This window comes from Parambassis ranga, chromosome 3 (genome assembly GCF_900634625.1).
Source record: "Parambassis ranga chromosome 3, fParRan2.1, whole genome shotgun sequence".
NCBI lineage: Eukaryota > Metazoa > Chordata > Actinopteri > Ambassidae > Parambassis > Parambassis ranga.
The window spans coordinates 10621287-10646104 of record NC_041024.1 but is presented as its reverse complement, the minus strand read 5'-3'; the positions used below and the strand labels follow the sequence as shown (position 1 = coordinate 10646104).

Here is a 24818-nt window from a genome sequence, read left to right as displayed (position 1 = left end):
ATCACCCGTCGCCAAGTGTTGCTCCAAATAATTCTTCTGTTTAACTCAAGTTTCCCTGAAATGCTCAGAAGCATGTAGGGGGTGTTTTGGGGCGCAGCATCCCCTATGTATTCTTAATCCTCTCACATTTTAAATGGTTTAAAAAACTCAACAGTAACATAATGAGACAAAGATTTTAACCATTAGATAGTAGCACTGCTGCACTGTGGCCTGAGGCACAGGGAGAAAGGCAGAGACAGAGGCTTTGGGTTTGTTTTGATAAATTTTCTTTGGTCTTCTGCTAAGGAAAAAAAAGGACATTTTTCACTATTGCTAGGCAACATCCTTTTGCATTCATTCAGCATCCTCCATTAAATTTCAAAGTACATCTTAGCTGTGTTTATCTGTATATATTGTTTATCTGTATACATCAGAGTTTTTCCAATGCCATTAGGGATTCACTGCTGTTAGAAACAGCAGTGAATCCCCTTGCAAGGAAATGACATGGTTAGCAGGTGCCATGTCGCAATGGTCGCAAGTTCATTAACTGCAACAAAAACTGTTAGCAGAAGCTGTCAGGTAGACGTGTGTGTATAAGCTGTAATTGAGTTTCTCCTGTCCAATCACAAGGCAGGATGAGCAGTGAATGTTTAATGATTAACCCCAAATGGCAGCTGTTAATGTGAGCTTTGTTAACCTGCTCATGGGGCTGAAGTGTCTTGCACAGGGACACTTAAGCAGGGTGGATGTCTGCCAACATGAAGGCCTCACCCCAAGTACTCTTGTTGAAGAGTGGCCTCTCTAAAGGCACCTCGCTGCCAACATGAATAAAGACTGTGTGTTAGGTTTTCATACACCAGGCAAGCTGAAAGAGAGAGTACAAGGGTGTGTGTGTGTCTGTGTGTGTGTGTGAGTGTGTTTGTGCTTCAGGAGTGTCCTCCCTCTGGTCACAGTTTGCCTGTCACTTCTGGTCAGTTTGCATTAGCCATGCCACTCTCTGTCTCCCACTGCTCCTCAGATCACCTCATTTTCTTCTCACACACTGAATCTGTCAAGAATGCATTCAAATTAGTGAGTCAGAGCATCTTTGCTCTACAAACTGACTTCAGTGTGAACAGCTGAAAGAAGAACAGAGAGGGTGATTAAGGGAGTTTCTGTGGAGCAGCAGTTCTTACCCAGGGGAGCACGCTCACATCACCCCTTCAGTTGTACAGTGCTGTGTGAGCTGTGGAAGCAAAGCGGCTGGGCCTCAGGCAGCTCAGTGGTGCTTTACTTTTCTGCATGTATTACAGTACAGTAGCTCTGTAATGTTTATACAGTTCACTTTGCATCCACTCTTTTTTTTAATTATTCTTCCAAACCACTTAGTCCATCATGGCTAGCCACTTTATTGTTTATTTGTGTGTCTATATGAAGGAGGATTTCCTCGTTCTTATTATCAGATATTTCATCCATTTGATTACATTTTTACATTACAACAACATGAAAGTCTCAACATGCTAAGTCCTCTCATGCTTTTTAATTATTCTTCCAAACCACTTATTCCCCACACAGTCATGGTTGTTGTCATGGTTGAAACTGGGAAAGCACCAGGCCTCCTAGTCTCCACCCTTCCGGGGGATCCCTGATGCTCACAGGCCAGCTGGAAGATGTAACCCCTCCAGTATTACATCTTCCAGCTGGTCTGGGAGCATGTTTGGTGAAAATCCTGTGGCCAGGCCTGGTAGAAGCCTCAGGGGTAAACCTATCAGGTGCTTGTACCACATCTACTCTGAGGTTTCCACAGATTTTCAAAAGTCTCGGCTAATCTCATAAAGAATAAGCCTACAGAGCTTGACCACAGGCTGTGCTCATGGCCCATTTTTCAATCATTTGCAATACATTCTGTTAGACACTCAAACTCTTCCTGGAATAGATGGTGTTGATGAAGATTCACAGTCATCCAGGTCATTTTCATTTAAAGGATTGAAGTGAGACATCTAGAATCATAGAGTTTTCTTGAAGACGCTTCACTGCTCCTCCAAGCAGCTTCATCCCTTCATGGAATAGATGGTGATACTTCATCAGAAAAGATCGTGCCACCCTTTTCTGCAAAAGAGTCAATGATGCAGCAACAAAAAAATGTCCTGACCACGGCTACACCTTACAATCCTGTTCATGTAAATCAGAAGTGGAGGGACTTGACTTTACTTACCACAACATACAAACACCACTAACATGCAAACGAATCAGCAAATGTTCTGGACAAACTGCTGATTGGTAGCATTCATGTGCAAATCCTGCACATTGTATGTTTCTGCAGGTTTTTTGTACACGGTCCAGTTTCCATGGAGATTTACTGTAGGCACCATCTCTGGAAACTAAACTCCTTTTTTCAGCATCATACTCCCCTGCAATAAGAAAGATTAGTGATGTAAGTTTAACCACAGGGGGGTAACACAAAAACAAAACCCTCCCTCCATGACACACACAGAAGAGGAAGAATATTGTCTTTCTTAAAAGGCATGAAATATGTGTCTAAATAGTAATGTTCTGTTTTATTTCACAGAGATACATTGAAATGCCCAATGATTATGTCACACTGATTTGTTGTCTTTAATGTTTTTCAATAGATTTTGGTTAATGATTTTATCTCTGTCTCTTCTGCTGTACACCTCTGTGTTTCTTTATTCTGCTCTAAACTAAACCTTATTTCACTGTCCTTCTGCAATAACATTAAAGGAGCTGAAACTAATTAAAAAGATGTGAGATGCTCCACGCTGTGAAAAAAAACACTCAGTTTCATACACAGACCAAAAGATGCCTCCCTTGAGGCAATTTGGGACGTTTTAGGTATCCTGCTGCCTCTCTCTTTCCTTTTCCTTTTTTTTTTCATCCCTCTCCCTTGCATTCATACCACATTGTTTCTCTCTAAAAGGGACTAAAAAAAGGTCCCACACACACACACCTACAGTCACCAGCTTTGAATCTGTATTTCTGTCCTCCACATCCGCTCATTATGTTTAAAATGGCAGGAAGTGACAGGTAAGGGATCGGACAAAGGTATGAGCAGAGTGAGAGGAAGTTGAGGTAAGAGTATAAAAGAGCACGCTTGGCTGGGTGAACAGGAGCCTTTTGGCTCAAGATAACGCCTGATGAATTGTGTCCTCCCCTAAGGCCCTAAGACGCAGGAAGTGAGGCTCCATACTAATTAGAATATGAATTAGATAGACCCTCTTATCTGATGGCTCAAAGGAGCAGCGGCAGCATGATCCAAGCAGCAGCAGCGGCAGAGCTGTTTCAGCAAACAGTTAGAGCTTAGCTCACATTGCACATTGCTGTCCTTAAACCATTTCCTTGAGTGCTATACATACAGTCATAGAGATCATGTTCTGTCTGATTACACATTAAACAACGTTAACCAGTTTTTTATGCCAAGTTCAGCTGATATTAAAAAAGAAACTTAGAATGATGTGAAAACAGAACAGCTTACAGTGTCAGGGGGACTTGAACCTCAGACTCCTGCTGAAAATCCACCGCCAGGACCATGACATATTGATCAAATGTTACTGTGCTATTGCTCATGTGTTACTGTGAATGCTAAACACCCCCCCCCGCTAAGGTGTTCTCATCTCCAAGTATTATGAAACAATTCTTTCCTTTATCCAAAAGCATTTTAGGAAAATAAAGTAATGGTGCTCTATAAAAACTCTGGAGTCAATGAGGTTATAAAAATCAATCTGGTTAGGAGCATAAACATCAGTGCCAAATGTTAGGACACTTGTAGAGGCACTTCACTCAAAACCACAAATGTCAACCTGATGTAATGCTGGTGGAAAAGTCAGAAGTTCACTCAGGTCCATAAATGTCTGCACAGAATATAATGGCAGTGCATCCAAAAGTTGAGCTGTTTGGAGACTAAACAACAGAAAGCAGCTTAATATATGATTTTAGAAGAGTTTGTCTTTAGATTTAAAAACTTCTATTTGTAGAACAACCCACAGCACACTGCAGAGGAAACATGGATTGAACAGAATCCCTTATTTGTCCGCTTTTATAACCATAATGTAAAACCTTGTTTACACTGTTCACAGCTTGCAGGCTGCTCTCTGTAATGTGTAACAGATTTGAATTGAGACATCATCGTCACACATTTTCAATGAATCACCACCAGCAGGCATCATTTCATACAAAGTGCCTGCTGTACTTGTGTGTGGTACGCATGTCTGCTGGGACCAGGTTCATTATAGGCCTGTCTCATTACAGCAGCCCCCCACCAGGAGCCTGGGGAGGGAAGCAGAGAAGGCAGAACCTCCTTGTTTTAGCTCTTTAGAGGTCAGTGGTTGATTAAAATGTTGAGAAGTGGAGGTTAATCAGCTGCTGACCCTCGGGGCGATATTGTCTTTCATGGTCTGTTTTAATCAATAAGTGTGTGGCACTCCTCTACCTCCTTATACAGAGGCTACTCTCCTACTGCTTCACTCATACAGCTAAGTAATGCCTGCTGGATAGATGCATGGGGGAAGTGCATATTAAAAAGTCAAAAGGTTAAATTGAAATGGTGGTCTCACCAATATAAGATGTAGTTCTGCACACCTGTTGTCCATGCTTTGGGTCTCATTTGCCTGTGACGTCCACATGATGTCTAACCACAGGAACTAATCCATCACATCCTGTGGAGATGTACTCTGACATGCTGTCAACATGACTGCACATCAAAGCCTGCAAAGTCAAGAGCCAAGGTGGTTTTTTTACTATCACAGTCAACAGCTTCAAAAATAGAGAAACATCAGGTGTGAGAACAATTAGAGGAGGAACTCGAACTCAGCCTCTGCTGACAGTGTGCTGTAGCCTTACTCATAAACCTTTCTCACAGCAGACATGTTGGTTTGGTAGGATTGTCTGAATCTATTTAGAAAAGTTTTGATAGTGCATCTAGTGTTTACACTCTGAACTTACTTAAATGGCTTTGCCAGGATATAGTTGTTTCATACAGAAAGTTGTGAAATCACCGAAATAGATGATACCAGCGTTTACAGAATAGACCCAGTGCACTAACCTTAGCTAAGTTTACTCTATAAAACACTGCCTGACAAGAAGTACATTAGGAGAAATAATGTCTGTTTTTCAGGTCTGTATAGAGACACATATCCAATCATCACTCCCAAGTTCTGATTCAGTCTTAAGTCACTACAGCAGGTGGTCCTTAATCAGATATAAATCTGATTTTTCATTATTTCAGTGTTGATTATGTCATGTTGGAATCCATGTGGCTTTTTGCCTATCCGAACACTCTGAGTGTTGTTGTCATCAACCTGATACATAAAGATGAATGTAGACTTCAGGTTTAGATGTATGTAATGTGACATTTGTGTGTTCCCTTTCTTTGAGAATCTTAATTATCCCCTAAGGGATAATCTTTCTCACACATCACTTTGTGTTGCCAGTACAAACTGGTTGGTGGGCCCTTCGCTTCTGGTGATTCATCATTTGTTTATTCATGGTGCTTTGCAAGTTACCGTTGTGAACACACCTGCTCATAATATTCCGTGAGTAAGAAAGAACATGTTTCTTGTCATGGTGTCTGCTTTACCTAGTCACTTTACCAGTAAAAAGTACTTCAACATGCATCACACAATCACAGTATCGTGTTTAGCAGGAAGCAGCAGGAGGAAGCAGAAAGGAGCTGGTGATGTGATGCTTCTTCTGTGTTGTGCAAACAAACCACTACCAACACTGAAAATTTGCAGAATGTGTATGCTCAGCTGTGTTTATTTTCTGCTCACCATGTTGTTATCAGTGTTTTGGTCTGCTTAGCGTTATGTTTTTGGAAAATGTCTATGTTTAGATTCATAAGATCTGCACGTGGCTAGGGGTTCCCAGTAGAAATAGGAGTCTGTAAAGTCATTACATCTGGTTTAGTGTGATGTCCCCTGGGTTCTGCTGCTGAGAGTTAGTATCAACACCTCCACTGTTTATTTGGACCGGCACTGAACTCCGGGTCACTCTGCTTCCATCACAGCTAATCCTGGTGATGTGGTCTGAACACACACACACACACACACACATACGACACAGGCATACACAAATATACACCCTTGTCCTCATTGGTAGGGAGAGCAGAATGTTATCTAAGGAGTGAGAACCAATGAGAACCAGCTGTTGCTGCCCTGGATTTGCTTTCACTTATGTTTTTAAAGTCAGTAGGAGGGATGCCAGGAGAAACACAGTTTTCTTTTGTGATCACGGCTAAACCACAGGGGTGTGTGCAATTTTATGTATTACTTGTAAGGGGCAGGACAATTTTCATGTGCCAGTTTATATATACTGTATAAAAAAGTGATATTCCTCTTAATTCATATGCAGTAATGATCTCTTGTGTTCCACAAAGATCGTTTCGTGCACAGATGTTCCTGAGCTCTGCAGGGGCCTAAGGATTGATATAAAGTGTCAGAGGGAAACTGAATCAGAGGGCTTGTGATCTGCTGAGCGGCAGCAAAAACAAAACATTGCTTCCATCTCTCGTGGCTTAGGGATAATTGAAAATAAATAGCGCTGTGTCGCAGTGCTGCTGCAGACTAAATACTAATGTGTGCTGCAGACTGAGGATGCTAACAGTGCTTTGAAAAATGCTTTTGTGCAGTTCTGTCCAGTATTTAGTAATGTTTCCCTCTATGGGGTTAAACGTCAGTCTTTTCAAAGAGGCTTATTTAAATGCTTTTGTATCTCATGCGGTAGTCACTGGGAGCTCCACAGGGTGAGCCCACATCTCATTCTAATGCTACATTAACATTGCTATGAGTCTTTGGTCTTCATGGGCCAGGCAGTGTGGTTGTTCCTGAAGGGGTGTTTCAGTTTGGTGGTTTTTGGGAATTGACTCAGTTTTATAGTCACCCTCAAGTGGCCATTTGAGAAACTGCAGTTTACCAGCTCCAGTGGTTCCTGCATGGCGGCAACTATGAAATAATAATTAATTTGCTTGATATTATCTTGACTCTCGGCTCATAGGTGACCACAGAGAGTATCTTTCATATGTGTATTTATAGACCATGAAGAGATAAGCCAAATGAAAACGCTGGTGTGAATAACTTATTCATGTTTGTTGACATAAATGGACATTTTTTAAAGAACTATTTATTTTTTTAGTGATTTATATGCCAGCTTCACTAAACAATTTGGGTTAATGTACAGTAACTTTGGTGAGGTTTCTTTTTTAGGATCACAGCACTAAGTCTATTTTAAACAGCTTTAAATTCCAACATCTTATAATTCATACAGCCTAAAATAACACCAATATTGAATACAGCGTTAACATTCATAACAGACAAATTTTCTATGCTTGCATGCATGCTAAAGACACCGTACGCTCTCTTGAAGCTTTGAGCTTTGTGAGAACGACGTGCACTCTAAAGTGTATAACAAGCTTTTGTTTGTGCTTTTGATGCATCTTTGATGAGCTGATGAGTGTTGGAATTTCATCAGGCGTCTTACTCCATGAAGCAGAAGCAGATAATCGGTGGAACTAATACACATGAAGAGGTTGTTGTTGTGCACAAGGTTATTTTCATGCATTTCATGAGTGTTCCAACATTGCCAACACATTGTGTTGTTGTTTTTTTCCCCTGATTTGCAGCTGAGTGCATGTAGTGTGTATGCATGCATGAAAAAAAATACAGACGATTGCACAGGCACCTTATAGGGTCATGATTGCTTCATGATTGAGATGCAAATTGAATAGCTTCTTAAGCCTCAAATGACCATTGGTTCGTCTGTGAGGCAGGTCAGTGAAGAAACACTTTCAGCTGGACAAGTTATTAAATGATGACATATAATGTGCCTATTTTTTTGCATATTTTTCATTTTAGTATAATAAAATGCAATTCATGAAAATGTGATGTTGCATAGATTCACACAGCAGGTAATTAGCCCTGAGTTGTAGGTATAAAACTGCATAATGTAAATAATGTCTTACTATAACTTTGCATTGCAGTTGTGCAAATGTGCAAACTCCAGGTCATAAAACATTCATTCACCTCTGCTGAAAATACTGCTAAAATTGTCAGTCGATGATTTATGACCTCCCAATTTCCTCTGTTCTTATTTCTATTAAGTAGCTTTGTATTTTTTAGTAGTTGGCTTATAATGAAACGGTGAAAGTCTACAGTGTAACATTCTACAGTCTCCCAACAGGGCTTATCTTATCTCTGCCTTGTGCTTCTTTAAATAAACAGAGGTGATGAATGAGCTCAGTTTTCTGTTGCTAGTGGCGGCACAGACAGACGGAGAGAACTTTAGAAACATTAGATGTGTTTGAATGAAATCAAGCACGCATCTATTTTTAATTTGTGATGGATTTGATTAGTTTAGACAGTTGTATCGAAGGTAAGAGTGTGTGTACATTGTTGAATTGGCTGAATTCCCACAAGGGATAGTTTGATACTTCAGATTATTGTGGGGCTAGAAGATCAATGCTACTTTAATATCTGTCTGGTGTGTATGAGGCTCAACTTAAAGTGGTATGAATGTGTTTATCATGGTTTTATTACAGGAAGGACAATTTAAAGTTCTCATCTACCTTTTTGCTTTTTCAAAAAATGAATTTAAAGGTCAAGAGCAGGGATCCAGCATACTGTGGAAGACGAGAAGTCTTAAATCTGTATGACAAAATGCTGCTGAATGTAGCAGGCCACACAGTTACATTCTTTTTCTTGTATGCTGAATCAAATAGAAGTGAGGATCACAGGATTCAGGTCAATGAGACGAAAACTATACCATCATAAGATAGTTGACTTTAATATTTTGTTCCTATAAAGACAAACCTGGATGCAGAATAGGAGGAAGCAAATTTCCAGCCAAATGATTTTAACCCCTGTGACAGTTATGGAGAATTATAGTGACACACCTGAACCTCAGGTCTTATATACTGCGATCTGTGTGTGGGTGATGGAGATAAATGGTGATTGTATTACGGTGTATTGTCCTCTGCAGTGAGTGCTAAACGATGTGATGATGACATGCAGCGTAAATCTGCCTCGCCTGCTACAGCGACTAAGTGGCGTGTGTGTGGCTTTTTGTGAGTGTGTGTGTTTTGGTCTTCAGCATGCAGAGGGCAGTGCAGCAGTAATTAATGACTAGCTGCTAAATGGTGCTATGTGATCCTACATGTTAATGAGAAGGCATTGTTGTGAGGCCAGGCATGACAATCAGCTCAGCAGAGAGAAAACGTTGGGGTGCAGTGGACACGCAGGCCTGGGGAGAACAAATCAAAAGGATTTATTGTGTTACATCCTTGTATAAAACACAATTGGTTGATGTGTGTGTGTCTGACCCAGCAGCACAGTGATACTGAAACAATAAGGCTGGTTGCACCAGCTGTGTGGTTTCATGGCTGTGTGCTGCTTTTTTTTATCGTGGCTGTATATTCTGATAAGGGATAATTGTAATATCTGACAGTTATGCATATGCGCACAGCTAAAAATTAAATATCCCTTTAAAGCAGCATGATATTATGGCAGCACTCAGGCAGTGAAGCTTTGATTAAGTGATAGTGTCTCCTCCTGTGATGGAATTGCAGCTGCTTATTGTTTGTGGTGCAGCATTATACCTTACTGGCTCCACAGGCAGCAGAAGGCCCGTGTATGTCAGAGAGGGAGCTTTTACTGTCACTGGTTTCCCAATTGTAATATTCTCATTGCGATCATTGTTGACACGGCATCATTCAAGTTAAACGCTGCTTTCTGCCTGCTGTTCACTGATGCAAAGCAGCACTCTGAATACTGTCACTCTTATCAATACTATATGAACCCGTCTGTTATGACAAAATCTCTGAATGTTATGGAACCATCGCTTACAGTCATCTACACCAACAGACTTATTGTCACACTCTTTGTTACAGCCAGCGTAAAAAGGAATAAATCCAAGTTTCAATCACATAATTGCCTAAATATTTATAAACCCTAAGACTTCCATTAGTGAATGCAAACCTTCTGCTTTTCACCAATCTCAATTAGAGAGTCTCTGGATACTTGTCACTTTGAATGAAGAGGATCACTGTACATTAATTTAAATGGGTTCATGCTTCTTTCTAGTAACAGACAGAACTCATCAGTCCGAATGAGAAACATCAGTCCAGCCCAAATTTAATCCAGCATAAAGAAAATCAATCATTTCTCTTATATACAGAAGAATGTCATTAATAATATGAAACTAATGTTTTGTCAAGATGATAATTTGTCCCTACAAACCCTAAAGACCCTGTATTCATATGCAGACGATGGCAGCAGCAGATGTTATTAAATCTTCGTCATCAGTCAGCCAACATAAACTAAACATTTACACTTGATAAGAATATCAAAAATATTTTATATATATATATATATATATATATATAAGCATCTTAGACAAATCATGCTAACTCCATGCTAACTGTCTCTGTCAAGACATTTAGTCATAAGTTGCTCCTGATGGTGCCATAGTGGCGCAAGCACAAACATTGTAATGTACAGGACTGCAACGCAAGACTTTTCTTTCTTTCTTTTTTTTTACAATAAAATAAAATAAAATGATCTGTGGTTTCAAGGTTGTCAAGACAATACCTCTGTTTGAGTCAGGGCTCACACAAAGGTAAACATGACACCATTTTTTCTAACTGCTCTTTTTCATTTGGTTTCATTTTATGATTGAAGCCAGTTCATGTCATGTCATGTATTCACAACTGTCATTTAATTTTTACATATAATGTGAAAAGATATCTGTAGGCATGTAGCATGCCGCTATTTTGATGCATTGTCTCATTGGTCATTCAAACGATTTGAGTAGCACATCATTTCTTCAGATGATGCAGCCAACTGTTTTAGAGGAAAGACTGTTTGTTCTTACATAGCTGATCAACAGGGAACCAGACAGCTGATATCACCTTCAAATGAAATACTAATTAATCAGACCTACACATCATTACCACAGATGCCCCTCTGAGACTACATGCTGTCTGTCTGCTCTCCTGTATGTTTCTGTCACTCCTTACTAAAAGTCTTCTCATTCATTTTTTTTTCTTTTGTCTGCATTTTTTCCACCACTCTTCTTATTTTCTTCTTTCTTCTGAGTTTTTTTCCATCAAGCTCACCCATCAGACTCTCAATCTTTCAATTTTCTGCCATGGTGAAAAGCACTTAAACTTATCGCTCCATCTGTTTATTACATGCCACCTCCAGTTTCTTCAGTCTCTTCTCCGCCCTCTCATCCCCTCTCTCCTCCTTTCCATCTGTTTATGTGTGGTCTCAATAACCTTTATTTCTGTCAAACTCCTCCTGCTAGTGTCCTTTATGTCCTCTGCAAACAGCATTTCAACACTTCGCCAAAGCAAACTTTGCAATTCTGGCTATTATCATGGTTTTTCGATTTAGTTGTGGGGGAAAAGCATCGGCTCAGAGTCATGTCTACAATGCAAAGGTGAGGTTTGCAGTTTTGTGGACAGGGAGGCCTGGTTGTGTGTGGTCAGTTTTAAAAATGTTTTTGTTGTGCTTGCCCTGTAAATTAAAGTGGCAGCAATAGTTGGATAAATATCCACAGAGCTGTCTCCTAGGAAAAAACACCTTTATCCTTAAGAAACAGGAAGAGTAGCTTTGTTAGCTTAAATAGTAGCACTGTAGAAGTGTGTGTGTGTGTGTGAGTGATATTAGCTGCTTTACAAGTAATAGTAAAGGTGGAAAATAAGGACTCAGAGTTCAGAATTTCCATCCATCAATAAGTTATTTTATAGTGTCATTGTGTGAGAAGCTTTGGTGTAATTATGCTTTCTCTCACCTTCAGACTCTGCAGGTCTTAGGGGAAACGAGTTATTGATTTCTCTTGACATCAGTGCTAATATCTTCTTTGATGATCTTTTGAAATATCTGTGAATGACGATTGATTAGAAAAGTGCCTGTGCTATAGCAGCTACCTCTAACACAATATGAGAAAGATATGCGTTGAACCTGTGTTAACAGCAACATTTTGACATTATGCTGTCTTCTTCCTCCTTCCCTCCCTCTCTCTCGCTCCCTCTCCCTCCCATCTCCCTCTGTCACAGATCACATTCTTCATGCTGCTGTCTGCAGTGTGTGTGATGCTCAACCTGGCAGGCTCCATCCTCTCCTGCCAGAATGCTCAGCTCGTCAACTCTCTGGAAGACTGTCAGCTGGTGAGACCAACTGGACCTTAACCTTACAAAAAGTGTCGACAAAAAGATGTCCATATTAATAAGTGATGAATGCATATGTCAGTTTTCTTATATTCACCATGTGAAGACTTATGCACTGCTATTTCTTCATTCGGATTGGGCCCTCTTTACTAACAAGCATCAGATATCACATCTTAATCTATATGCAAATAAACATACTTAATTTTTTTTTGCAAACACCAAATGTGCTGTAGTTTTAGACATCAGTGAACCATCTGTGTCTGGTGGGCTAGAAATTAAAGAAAAGTAAAAGATCAATTCATTGGCCTGATCGCAAAAGATGACACTGTAATCAAATTAATGAAATATGAACTAAAGTGTTGTTTTTGCCTGCAATTTAAAATCACACAGGAGTGCAGTGAAAGGTGCGACAAGCTTGTTACATGTTATTACTACGCTTATTGTGAAGTGGCATACTATTTTTGCCATAAAAAGACAAAAGTGGTCTTTTGAATGACTCTCAGTGCATCCTTTATAGTCTCCTGTGTGCACCCAAAATGGCTTTGTGAGCCTGACTGACACAATACTCTTCAAAAATCACATTCCATTTACTTATGCAGGGCTCAAAGTGGCTTATAGTTGAAGGAACGTGGATCAGTCTGGAAGTCTGGTGCTGAACTTTTTTGTTGTGATGAACTGTAAAAACCAGCAACTTTTGTGAGCATCAGACATGTGTTCCTTGTTGTTTCCATGTGAGTCCACATTTTATGAGCACATGGCGGCACATGGTGGGCTAACAGGCAGCACGTCTGTTCTAAACAGGCTGCAGAACTGAGTCGGCACCAAAAACTATTTGGTGGTGACTAATGAGTCGTGATTAACACATCCATCTCTGCCACGATCAGAGAGATCTAACATTAAGACAAACAACAGTCACACAGATACAGAGTCTAGTCCACTAGAAGCATCCTGTTGGAAAATCCCCACTACTCATACAGTCCTCTTGTCAGAATTGAGGAAGAGGCTGTCTCTATTCATATGTGTTACTTTCTGAAACTGGAATTCTGACATTCATGTCCAGTTCACGCAGTGACTGGCCAGCTTAGATCTGATCTGAACTTCTCACTCACAGCAGTTGTTCACTCACTTTTCATTTGTGAGTGTGAAGCAACAATATATTTTAGGAAAGTGTCTCAAAGTGTCTGCTGTTAGCCACATATTTAAACAGCTGAAGTACTTTTCTAGCTTTTTGTTTTAAGAACTTAGTAGGCAACAATCCCTTGTATTCCAAACTTTACATAATTAAGGCTATTTTGTTTAAGCTCAATAGATAGTATGATGTATTTCATGACTAAAGTAACCCCTCAGTGAATCATCTAGCACCCCACCCACTAACCCCACCACTTCCACATTATAAGCAGCTTTCCTCCATAGTGGGAGCAACTGAGTAGCTACACCAACTTCTCTGCTTTACGTGGCTCCCCAGAGACCCTCCCCCAGTCGTGACTGAAATATTAATGTTCCTCATCTCCTCTCCCCAATGTAATTAACCCATACTTGTTGGGTTCATGTCCTGCTTTCTTTCAATCTGGGACACATTGCAGAGGTATGCTCTACCTCCAGCCTTCCCTGAGTAGCTTGTCAAATCTCACAGTCCTTTGTCTTATTGTACACGTGCAGCAGCCTCAGTCTCAGCGGCCTGTATTATATTTTATATCTCCCCTAAGTCTAACTTCATGACTGCATTTTCATCAGGAACATACAGCAAGTCAAAACAGTGTATCATGTATATATAGGACATCTAAACACCAACCAAGCTCAGGTCTGATCTGTGCATGTGTTTGTGTGTGTCTCTGTGTGTGTATCTGTGCGTGTGTGTGTGTGTGTATCTGTGTTGCATGTGGCGTGCATGCATGAGTGTGGATGTGTGTTCCCCCCTCCTATCCCCCAGCTCAAGTTCGACAGTGATGGAGTGTGTGTATGCTGCGAGCTTCAGAAGCAGAGCTCGAGCTGCAACAACCTGGGAGAGACACTGAAACTGAACCCGCTGAGGGACTGCAACACCATCCGCCTGCGTCTCAAGGTGGGTGGCAGTCAGCATGTCTTTGTACAGTAGCTGAATATCAGAGCACTGGTATGTTTACTGATCATTTCCATTTCTTAACTCAAAGTAGAATTTTCTGATAGATGTGTACATGTGTGCAACCTGACACCTGTAGTGACACAGTGTACCATAAGCTGATTAGTGGTGTGTTACACTGTGTGGTTTGTCTTCTTGAGTGGTACCATCACCAACCTCTCACCAACAGAGGTGAGAGCTGAGAGTCTTTTACTATTAAAAATTATACTAAAAAGAGAAAGAAAACATTTAAATCTGATATTCATGTACTCATTATCATACCTAGTTATAAAGCTGAGTTTTCTGAGTTATTCCCTACAACCCCCCTACCCACTCCCCCCACAACCTTCCAATTGCCATGTATAGCCAGGGTCTGCTCTAATGTTGACATCATCATATCTGCATGAAGCACAGCCTCACAGACTCAGCATTACAGTCTCTAATCAGAATATCATTAACTTGAGTTACAGTTAAATTGATGTGTCCAAGTTCCTCCTAATTCTGTAACAAATCCCTCGTAAGCACAATACAAAACAACATAAGAGTTCACTTTAAGATTAAGAGGAAGTGGCATCAGCATTAGTCTTTCCCCCTGGAGGCAGACCTCTTAGTATGCACCGTGTATCTTGTCAAGGCTGACTGTAGTTTAAGTCTGAGTGTGTGATCTTGCTAGATTATCTTGACTCCCAGTGTTCACAGGGATGATATATAATGTGTCTTACTGGATAACGACAATCATATCCGCTCGTTTTATGTCCCTGATTGATTCTAAAACATTGATAACCAAATAAAAGATGTCTCAGGATGAAGCATGCTTATGAAAAGGAGGAAAGATCAAGCACATTTGTCATTGTGATCATAACTCATTAAGAGAGATGGGGAATTGGTGCTATAAACCTTTATTAAGTGCCAAAGTAGTCAGATGTATTGAGTTATTTCTAAAAGGAGGCTGTCATGTCCAAGTCTCCAGAGTCCTTGGCCATTTCAGGAGGCTGTTAGACTGTCTCAGATCCTAATGAAGTCATGATGCATCTGCCATATAGTACTGTCCTTAAAATACACAGTATATAGGGAGTAATTAAATAATCACCTACCTTGAGTTTCTTATCCAGTCGGCAGCTCCTCTGTTTAAAACTTTTTGTTTTCCTTCAGTAAAGCAATTCAAGTTTCCATCCAGTTTTTCTCCTCCACTGCCCGCGGCTGTAGATCATCATTGTGAGGGAGTATTGAGGTAATTTGTGATTTCCTGTAAAGGGGCGGATATGTAACCTGGCTGTCTAACTTGCTAACCTGATTGACCTGGGGCAAGGTATCTTCTAGAGGTTAAATATCTGGTGAGCAGCCGTGTCAAACAGTTTACGCGGAGGTGTTATTATATTTCTCTGGCTGACAGGATTTATTATGTCATTATGCACATTGTGGGCACAGGGGAAATCAAGGAAGTGCAGCTTCCCACATCTGTGTAGCAGATGCATTGCCACAACAAAAGTGAGCTCACAAGAAGCCATCATAAATATTTCTTGTCTAACTAAATAGTTCAACTTTGCTGTTAGATAATTAACTAAACAGAATACATTTATTGAACCACAATAGTGTCAGCTTCATCTCACGGCACAGCAGGAAATGACTGACTGTGAACATATTTCATTCAGCCAGCTAACCTGCAATGTGTTCATTCATGAAGGCACCGAGCTGCATCTCATCACATCACTAGACCTTTCCCTAACTGCCTTGCTATTTCTTGAATTCTGTCTGTAGTTTCTGTAGTTTTCTGTGTTGTTTGTTTGTCCAAAATCAGCAGCAGTTGTCTTCTTCTGCCTCTGTCGTCTTCTGCAAGTAGACCGCAGAGTGACAACATCCATCCACTGAAAAGCGAGGCCATATTCTCATTTTGTATTCTCAGCAAATAATCACTGTCTTTAGTGTCTGGGTGCAGAGTAGTTTGTCTGCCTCTGTGCTGGGTTTTCTGGGCACAGAAAGGCAATTGGTTTTGTTTGGTTTTGTTTAGTTTTAGGGACAGAGACTCCTCTCATGCAGGTCACACAGACATGTCAGTCCACAGCTTATTTGTAGTCTTTGCAGTTCTTAGAATAAGATGTGAGGTTATGAGTGTCTGTCTTTGTTGGTGTGTTGTGAGACCACAACAGTGGGTCAGCGCCTGTAGACTGATTAAGACTGAAGCTGTGAGTAGAACAAGTCTCAGGCAGAAATCCACATGTTAGTTTATTGACCTGTTTACTGTATTATGACGCTAGTTCTTCTTCTTCTTCTTCTTCTTCTATTCTACTAGTTTGAGATCAAGCTTCAGGTTTAATGTTCACATTTTATCTTATCTTTGGGATCTAAGATCATCATGTGTGCTATGTAGAGATCAGAAATCTCAGGAAAAAAACACTTCCTTTATGTTTATATAGTTGTGAAGTGGCATCACAGAGATCAGCAACTTCCTGTCATAAGTTAGAAAATCTCTGCAGGGCTTCACCAACAGACTGAACTGACCTCCCTGAAACTGCTATAGGGCTTCCTGAGGGGAGTATTTTCTGTCAGATCCTGTAAAGAGCTGCTTTGGGTTGCCAAGAAAGGGGAGAATAATGCAGCCGTCAGTGAGAGTATTTGCTGAAACTCAATGCTGGTTGAAAAAAAAAAAAAGCAGGGCTGCACCCCTTTGTTATTCTGAACCTGTCGTGTTTGGTGGAGCTTGAGGGAGCGGCTAATTGAGGCGTATGTGTTGTTTGTGTCTGGTCAAAAACTTCACGGTTCAAGGGACAACAGTTGAGTATCAGTGATGTGAAAAACCAATTAGACTCTCTGTACAATCTGCCGCTACAATGGTGTGGCCAGATTAGGCAGCCAGTTGAAATAAGAGGTGTAGTTCATTTTTCATTCAGTCTTTTTTTGCATTATTTGACCAGCCTTTTTGATTTTTTGTTCACATAAATATAAAACATGAAACATTAAGCTTTGTACCTTGCATGACTGTATATGGCAACATGGTACATTTCCCACACTTCATGGAGCAAAGGTAATCATGTAAACCTTAATTCCCACTCAGCTTCATGCTCCTTTTATCATTTCTGTTTAATGGCTGGTGGGGATCTTCCATGTTTAAAATGTCAGGCAGGCTTGTTTCTCGTCCTCCAGACTTTCCTCCAACACAAAACACGAACTGACAGTTTTCAAGGCATTAGTTGTATTTTATATTTGGCACTACACAACTTGAGCTCAGCTCCAACTGGCATCTTCTCTGCTTTAACTTCCAGCTCACACACAGACTTGATCTTTGGCAGCTGGGTATTAAACATGTTTGAAAAACAGTTGCAAGGCTGGCATTTCTGAACATCTCTGATGCCAAGTTGATCCATTTTATATCACAAACTTCAAAAGGAAAGGAAGTTAAGAATTGAAGTTAAGTGACACAGTTGGCAGAAAAAGTTGCTGCCTGATATAAACACCAAGCTTGAATCTGTACCCTGATGGCAAACTTACAGCCCGGAGTAAACCTCGGCCGGTCAGATCGTCTCTGTAGGTCTAATCTAAGTGAGGGTTTGTAATGTCACTGACAGTTATGTGCCTTCTGAATAATGTGTGCAACAGGCTGGAAAACACATTGTGTGGTAACAGGGGAGCTTCAATCACGAGCCTACAGAGTGCACAAAAAAAAGTGTCGTGAGATTTAACTCTCTTCTGTTTTCGTCTTTGAGGAATTACATTGTTATAGCGATTGCTGAATTCACCTGTTTGGTGCACCGGCAGGACTTTGGCTGCTGATATCATTGTGTTTCTGTGTGGATTTATGGCACTAAATGGCTGTGTGCTCAGAAATACATCTCTACTTGCTGTGAGATTTTTCTGCTCTGTTCATTTTTGAAGCCATACCTCATTCTGTGACCATCGGACACATTAGAGAAGGTTCTCTGTACTTGAACCTTGCAAAGTTTATAAAAACAAATATCCATGTTATATTCAAGCAGCTATCCTGCTGATCACACAGGCTTATTTTACACACATACTGTATATATATTTCATTTTCTCAGCGATACCAGCTGCTCTTATCCTCTGTTTTCTCAGCACATTATGTGTGCCACACAGTTGCTATTCCCAGAGTCAATTTCTAGGCAGATGTTATTATTGCTCCTCGTGTCTTCCTCCGGAAATGAATTCATGCAGTCCAGTTATTACAGCTTTATTTTTTTGTATCATACAAAACCTGATATAGTTTAAAAATTGATCCACTTAAATATGATTATTCCCATCTTTTATAGCACAAACAGCAGCATAATGGGACTGCAGAGTCTTTTCTCTGATTCAGGGGTCTGGGCTTGTATTTCACCATCGTGCACATTTATTTTTGCTGACAGATTCAATACTTTTTTTTTATGTTTGTCCCCTTGCAGTTCACTGCATTCCCAGAGTGTGCGTGAATGTGCAAGTGTTTAACCTTGGGTGTTTATGAGCTTGTTATTGAGTTAGTCTGCAGCATTTCTTGAACATACAGACGTCATAAGTCTTTCTGCCAGTCTCTAACCGATTAAGTTCTCCTTTGAATGTGTTAATGATGCACACTGGCTCCACTATAGTGTGATGTGCTTTACTAGAGCAGATATCTATATCAGAGCTTTCTCACTGCAGTGCCACCCAGCTGGGTTTCTAAACTTGGTTACCTTACCAATGACGTCACTGCCGTTTGTGTCACCTTCAATCCTCTCTGTGTTCTCTCCTTTTGTGCCATTATCACCTCCACTGTTACTCATCTTAATAGTCTTGTCTTTTCTTTTATTTCCTCTCCTCAATGTCTCTCCTTCACCTTTGTAATTTCTCATATTTCCTCCTTTCTTTAGTTTCTCTAACAGACTCCTTTTCTTCCCACCTCTCCTTTAGGAGCTGCTGTTCAGTGTGTGTGCCCTCAACGTCATCTCCACCATTGTGTGCGCTCTAGCCACTGCAATGTGCTGTATGCAGATGGTCTCAACGGATGTGCTGCAGATGGTGAGTGTGAACGGAAGGGCAGGTGATCGCCCTGCAGTCCCATTATCATCGATCTGTTTTAGGATATTAACAGCAGTGTTCGAATCCTCAATACAAGTGGACAGGTGATACAGGATCCCTCTAAATGTGTCACAAAAATGCATCCGATTTAATATGAAGTACATCTGAATGATGCACTGTCCAAATGTTCTTTTTTGTTATTCCTTGTGGAACAATGCAACTAAATCAACAGCTAAATGATTTCAGCAAATGTGGCCAAGCTCATCCTGACAATCATTGAAGAGAACTTTATAGTGAGTTCCAGCTGCTGCCATTTGGACAGTCTGAAACAAAATGACAGTATGACGGTCTCTGTATTTCTACTGGATAAAATGATGCAGAGAGATGCTAAAAATAGGGCAGGGCATCTGTATTCAAGGTGTGGTTGGTTAAAAAATGTCACTTAAGGTAATTCAACGTAATTCTAAACATTAAAGTTTTGTCAGTATTATTTCCAACAGCCTTTTACACTCTTTATGCTGTAAATATTGTGCATGCTGAGTCTGAATATTAAAACTGGTGCTCTGGGCTGCATGTGAAGTTTGATTTGACAGCAGGCTGAAGAGGCAGAAAATCAGCAGGGCTATGCTGTGTGTAGGAGCTGTGCTATGAAAGTTTTAAACCCAACCTGGTCAATGACTGCAGCAAACTTTCATTTTGACTATCAGCCACTTACATTTAAAAAAAGCAAGATCCTGCATGCTTGTCTTGCTTAACAAACCTCTAAAATCACACACTTTAATTGTCAAATAGATACATACCGCACATCTCTTCCTAACATAGTTTGGTTATTTAGTAACTTTTGTCTAAAGACAAATAAACAAGGAGCATTTCAGTCTTATTATGTGTTAAGCAGCGTGTATTACACTTAAGGTAACACTTAAATATCCATCATTTAAGATTATAGTGGCTGAACATTGTGGCGTCTAACTGTTGCTTGTTCACAGAGAACAAACTGCACCTTATCACCAAAAGTCTTATCAAGTTTCCAAGAGTGGCTTCAATTCCATTTTACATCGGAAGATGTTAACCTTTTGTTTAGCTCTGTAAATGTAGCCACGTCAATAGCAGCACTGGCAGCCTTGAGATTAGAAAAGCCGGCTGACTGTCAATGGAAGGTTGTCCCACTTAGAAAAGTCTGAGTGAGGACACTAGTGTGCAGCACTATTACAAATAAGAAAAAACAAAAAAAAAGAAAAGGAAAAAATAGTCCTGAGGTCCCTGAGAAACATACTTATGGATTCAGCTTATTCAGTGACTGATCACTCAGGCTAAATAGGTGCAATTGTTTGAAATAACAGCAGGGAGGTGCTATAAAAACTTCACATTTGTGTAATCATTCGCCCCTGGGTAGCTTGAGTTTTAAAATACTGAATGAATAGCTGAGGGCTCAGCAACGTGTTGTAATTAAGGACTGATAATGGCTCTTTGTGCTGTGTTTCAGTTTATGCCGCACAGAGCACGAGCGCTGAATGCTGACTGTATGACACCCCATGGAACCATCCTCCACCAAACACTGGATTTTGATGAGTTTATTCCTCCCATTCCACCACCACCATACTACCCCCCAGAGTACACCTGCACCCCCTCAATGGATGGACAGAGGTGAGAAGCAAATCTACATTTTATCAACATCACATTGTCATTTACGGTATTATCTTATGGGGGTATGTGCACACTCTGGGAATACATAAGCATACAATACCTGACACTTCACAACAGATTTTCAATTGATTCAATTGCTGTCAATGTAATCTTACTCACTGCAAAATCACACAATATGCACCTTCTTGATCTAGTTCCATATCTGCACAAAGAATGGAATGGAAACTGATAAAAAAGTCAAACTCTGAAATATAAATTCTTACTTAGGCATATACAGAACAGTCATTAGAACCACTGAAGAGGATATATTAGACACCAAATGAACAGTCAGTTCTTGAAATTGGCATGATTGAAACAGGTGAAACTGCAAAGCATACGGCTCTGAGGGCACCTTCAGAGCAGAAGGTCATGTGAGAGTTCCTAGTGTACGGTGGTTTGTACCAAGGAAGAACAACTGGTGGCATACTCAGGGATGACCAAAGTCAGACCTGTGACTGCAGAAAGTATACCTACCATACAATGGGCACATGAGTGTGTGTGTTTTTGTGTCTGAGTGTGCCTCTGTGTGTCTGTGTCTGTGTCTGTCTGTTGTTTACCTGTGGATGAGACAGAAGTAGTAGGATGCACGATGGATAGAAAGCAAGCTGCCTAAGGCAGTGTGATGATCTAGGCAATGCTCTGCTGCATTCATGTGCATGTTACATTGATGTCTGCCACCTGCCCATACCATGTACACCCCATCATGGCATTTGGTGTTCCTAAAATGGTAGAGGATTGCAGTATATTTTGAGCATATATATCATTATCCTAAACATTGGTGCCTATTTTATTTTGTCCCTTCCTTCTTTGCTTCTATATACCTAGATTTATATTTGGTATAAAATTGACATAATTTGTGGAATAAAGCTGGAATACTTATTTTCATTAATAGAAAACATTAAAACATCAAAAAGTCCATTGTATTTTATTACTGTTATGGAAAAGTATCATCATTAGGACTCATGTGTAAGAAGAAGAAGGTGAATAGTCAGACGTCAGAAGCCACATTTGCATTTAAAGACTAAACCATCATAATAAGCAGCAATGATGTGCGTCTATTTACTCCACACGACCATCACATGTGTATACATCAGTTCAGAGCATTTCCCTCCACTAAGCAGCTGTGACATCTCAGCTGTTGTAAAAAGACTCCTCCCCTCATCACTCTCCATTTTCTCAGTCTTACCACGGAGGTGCTGCTGCCGTAGCCATTTGGCTGGAAGCCACATCTGTTTGTCAATTACACCATAAATATATACAAGGCAGAGGAAGCATTTATGGTGTTCCTGCTCCAGGCCAGGGATGTGTCATGACATCATCATGGCTCCAGTAATTGGTGGAAACTCTCAGGTTGTATTTCATGCTCTGCCACTTTAGAGGAGAATATATAATTAAAAGATATGACGGCACGCATGGCTGCTTATTCTTAATTGGTACCATATGAAACAGTGGAAGAAATACATAGAATAACATAGCACCAATACACCCTGGACTGGGGGTTTCAGAGACTAGAGGATTCAGAGGTCTTTCATCTGTGCTTTTTTAATAGAGAATGCAGTGCTTTTTCTCTGAAATTCACACTGTGTACACATGCACACTAAGCCACTGAACATTACACCGTACATTTTCAATATTTGAATGGATCTCTGTTTCTAATGTCCCTGGCAGAGGCTTGCATCTGGACTTTCCTCATTCTCCCTTCAGTGCCATCTATGGGGTCCCTATAAACAGCCCAGGGACGCTGTACCCAACTGATCTGCCCCCTCCATATGAATCAGTAGTGGGTCAAACCCCTGCCAGCCAGGTGAGGAAAAACAATTCTGTAATGTTGTCTTTCTGTTTAAAAAACTAAACTAAAGGCTAAAATGTGACTTTTAGTCAAGCCAGTGCCATGCCTTCTGTGTTAAAATACCAGCTGATTATCACCTCGTATTTCAGACTTACTGAAGCACCTTGACTGTCATGTTAAAATGATCAGAGCTTTTTTTAGGCTATGCTGCATCTCACTGTGCAAAGCTAAAAATAACTCTTTAATGTTCAAGCAAATCCTTTGTCTTCTACTATATTCTTAACATCATTTAACACCTCAGGCTTTTTATCCACTACTCATTTATGCACATGATAAATCCATAGTTCTCTTTGTACCTATTTTATACTGTGTCCTTCAAATAGGATTCAACAGGTTTTCTCACCAGAAATAGATTTGTAGCAACTTCTATAGAAAACTAATGGAGATGATGATTTCAGGCTAAAGACTCTGAATGATTTAATTTCCCAGCATATACACACCATGTGGTGTAATTTAAAAATGAGTATCAGTAATTCTATTTTAATTTAAAGTTACTTATCAAAAAATTACATGATACTGGAGCTCTGCATTGGTACCCATGTCCTTTAATGTGAGAAATTACTGCTGTGGTCTTATAGTGCCCTCTACAGACTAATCAGTGGTATTGATAGTTAGGTGCCACAGCTGTTATGCAATACATACAATGCATACAAATATTCACATTTGTTATGTCCTATTCACTGCTTATAATTTCCTTTTTTTTACAGGTCACCACCAGCATTGATCAGCAGGCCACTGAGTCCAGTCAATGTGAGAGGAACACGACAGCAGGACTCAGCACTCAGGGTAAACAGACAGCTAGAACAGCTGCACTGAACATCACAGAGGCTTGTTTCTTGTTAATAATACCTGTGTCCTGGTTTTCAGCCTCGGTGGACAGTGCATCTCTGATGGTGTCAGAGGTGGCAGACCCAGACCAGACGTGCTCCTCGGAGGACTTGTGCTCTCTGGAGGTACAGGGCTCTGACTCCTCTCCCTATGGCACACTGCACACTGCCCCCACCGATGGAAGCTGCACCAGTCTGGAACTTTGTGCACGTGGCTCCACACGTTGTCACCGTGGCATGCCTCACACTGACGCTCGCCCTAGCGACACTGGATACAGTGAGTCCTCACACACCCAGGAGTCACTGGAACGCTCCCCGGACTGGTCCTCAGAAAACTTTAGCAATCTGGAAGACTCTACAGAGAACACACACCCATGTGAGGAACTCAGGGCTGCAATGCACATAAGTGATGAGCTGGCCTCAGCCAAACATTTACCTGAGGAGCCACCTAAAGCATCAACACACTCCCTCATTAAAGCACGGATGATGAGCCGGAAGCTGACGCTCCCAGTTACTATACCCCCACCACCTCAGCCTTGCTCCCCCACCTCTGTGGCTTCTTCAGGTGGAACTTCAGCTATCAGCCCTTTGGCTCCCTCTCCTTCACCCTCCCCTCCAACCAGGCCACGCGGCCCTAGGCTGTGTTTCAGTGTTTGGTCACCCTCTTCTACATCACAACCCCCCTCTACCTCAACCCAAAGCGGCCACTCACCCTCAGAGAGGCCTCGGGGGCTCAGAGCAGCCAGGAAGTACCGCAAACTGGCACGCATCGTCCGATCCACCAGTGACCCCATCTCCTGTTCCACTACGATAGGAAGTAAGTGTTATACAAGATTCATAATGCAGTGTAGGAACAAATTGGCCATTCATGTTCCAGATTCACCAGCATTAAGAATTGCTGTTTTTTGCATGAATAAATCAAAACAGATCAGATCTGAACAGGTCAGATTTGTTACAATTTATATGCAATTATATGCCATACCAGCGGCAGCTCCACCACATTACTTTCCTGTCAGAAATGTTGGATTACTGCTACTGTCTGCTGTCTCCCTCTACAGGAGAAAGTAGTGCCTGCGCCTCTGGAAATAATCCAGCTACTGAGGATTCAGCTCATACATCACCAGAGCAAGGTATGAACACACAAATTGAATGTTTTCTGAGAAACATTTATTAGATTCAACATAAAACGTGAGTGAATTCAATGAAAACTATAATTAAATGATCTGGTTTACTGTTTTT

The 24818-nt window shown here is 40.8% G+C and overlaps 1 protein-coding gene across 1 annotated transcript in view; it reads left to right on the top strand.

The window, feature by feature from the left end:
* The window catches only part of fam189a1 (family with sequence similarity 189 member A1), a 66354-nt gene that overhangs the window by 40309 nt on the left and 1227 nt on the right, over positions 1-24818 (top strand). The window contains exons 3-10 of the mRNA XM_028402279.1: positions 12026-12136; positions 14034-14198; positions 19113-19220; positions 20704-20864; positions 22572-22707; positions 23460-23538; positions 23620-24396; positions 24638-24709. Coding sequence (XP_028258080.1) covers positions 12026-12136; positions 14034-14198; positions 19113-19220; positions 20704-20864; positions 22572-22707; positions 23460-23538; positions 23620-24396; positions 24638-24709 — 1609 coding nt within the window. The remainder of the gene's footprint in view (positions 1-12025; positions 12137-14033; positions 14199-19112; positions 19221-20703; positions 20865-22571; positions 22708-23459; positions 23539-23619; positions 24397-24637; positions 24710-24818) is intronic.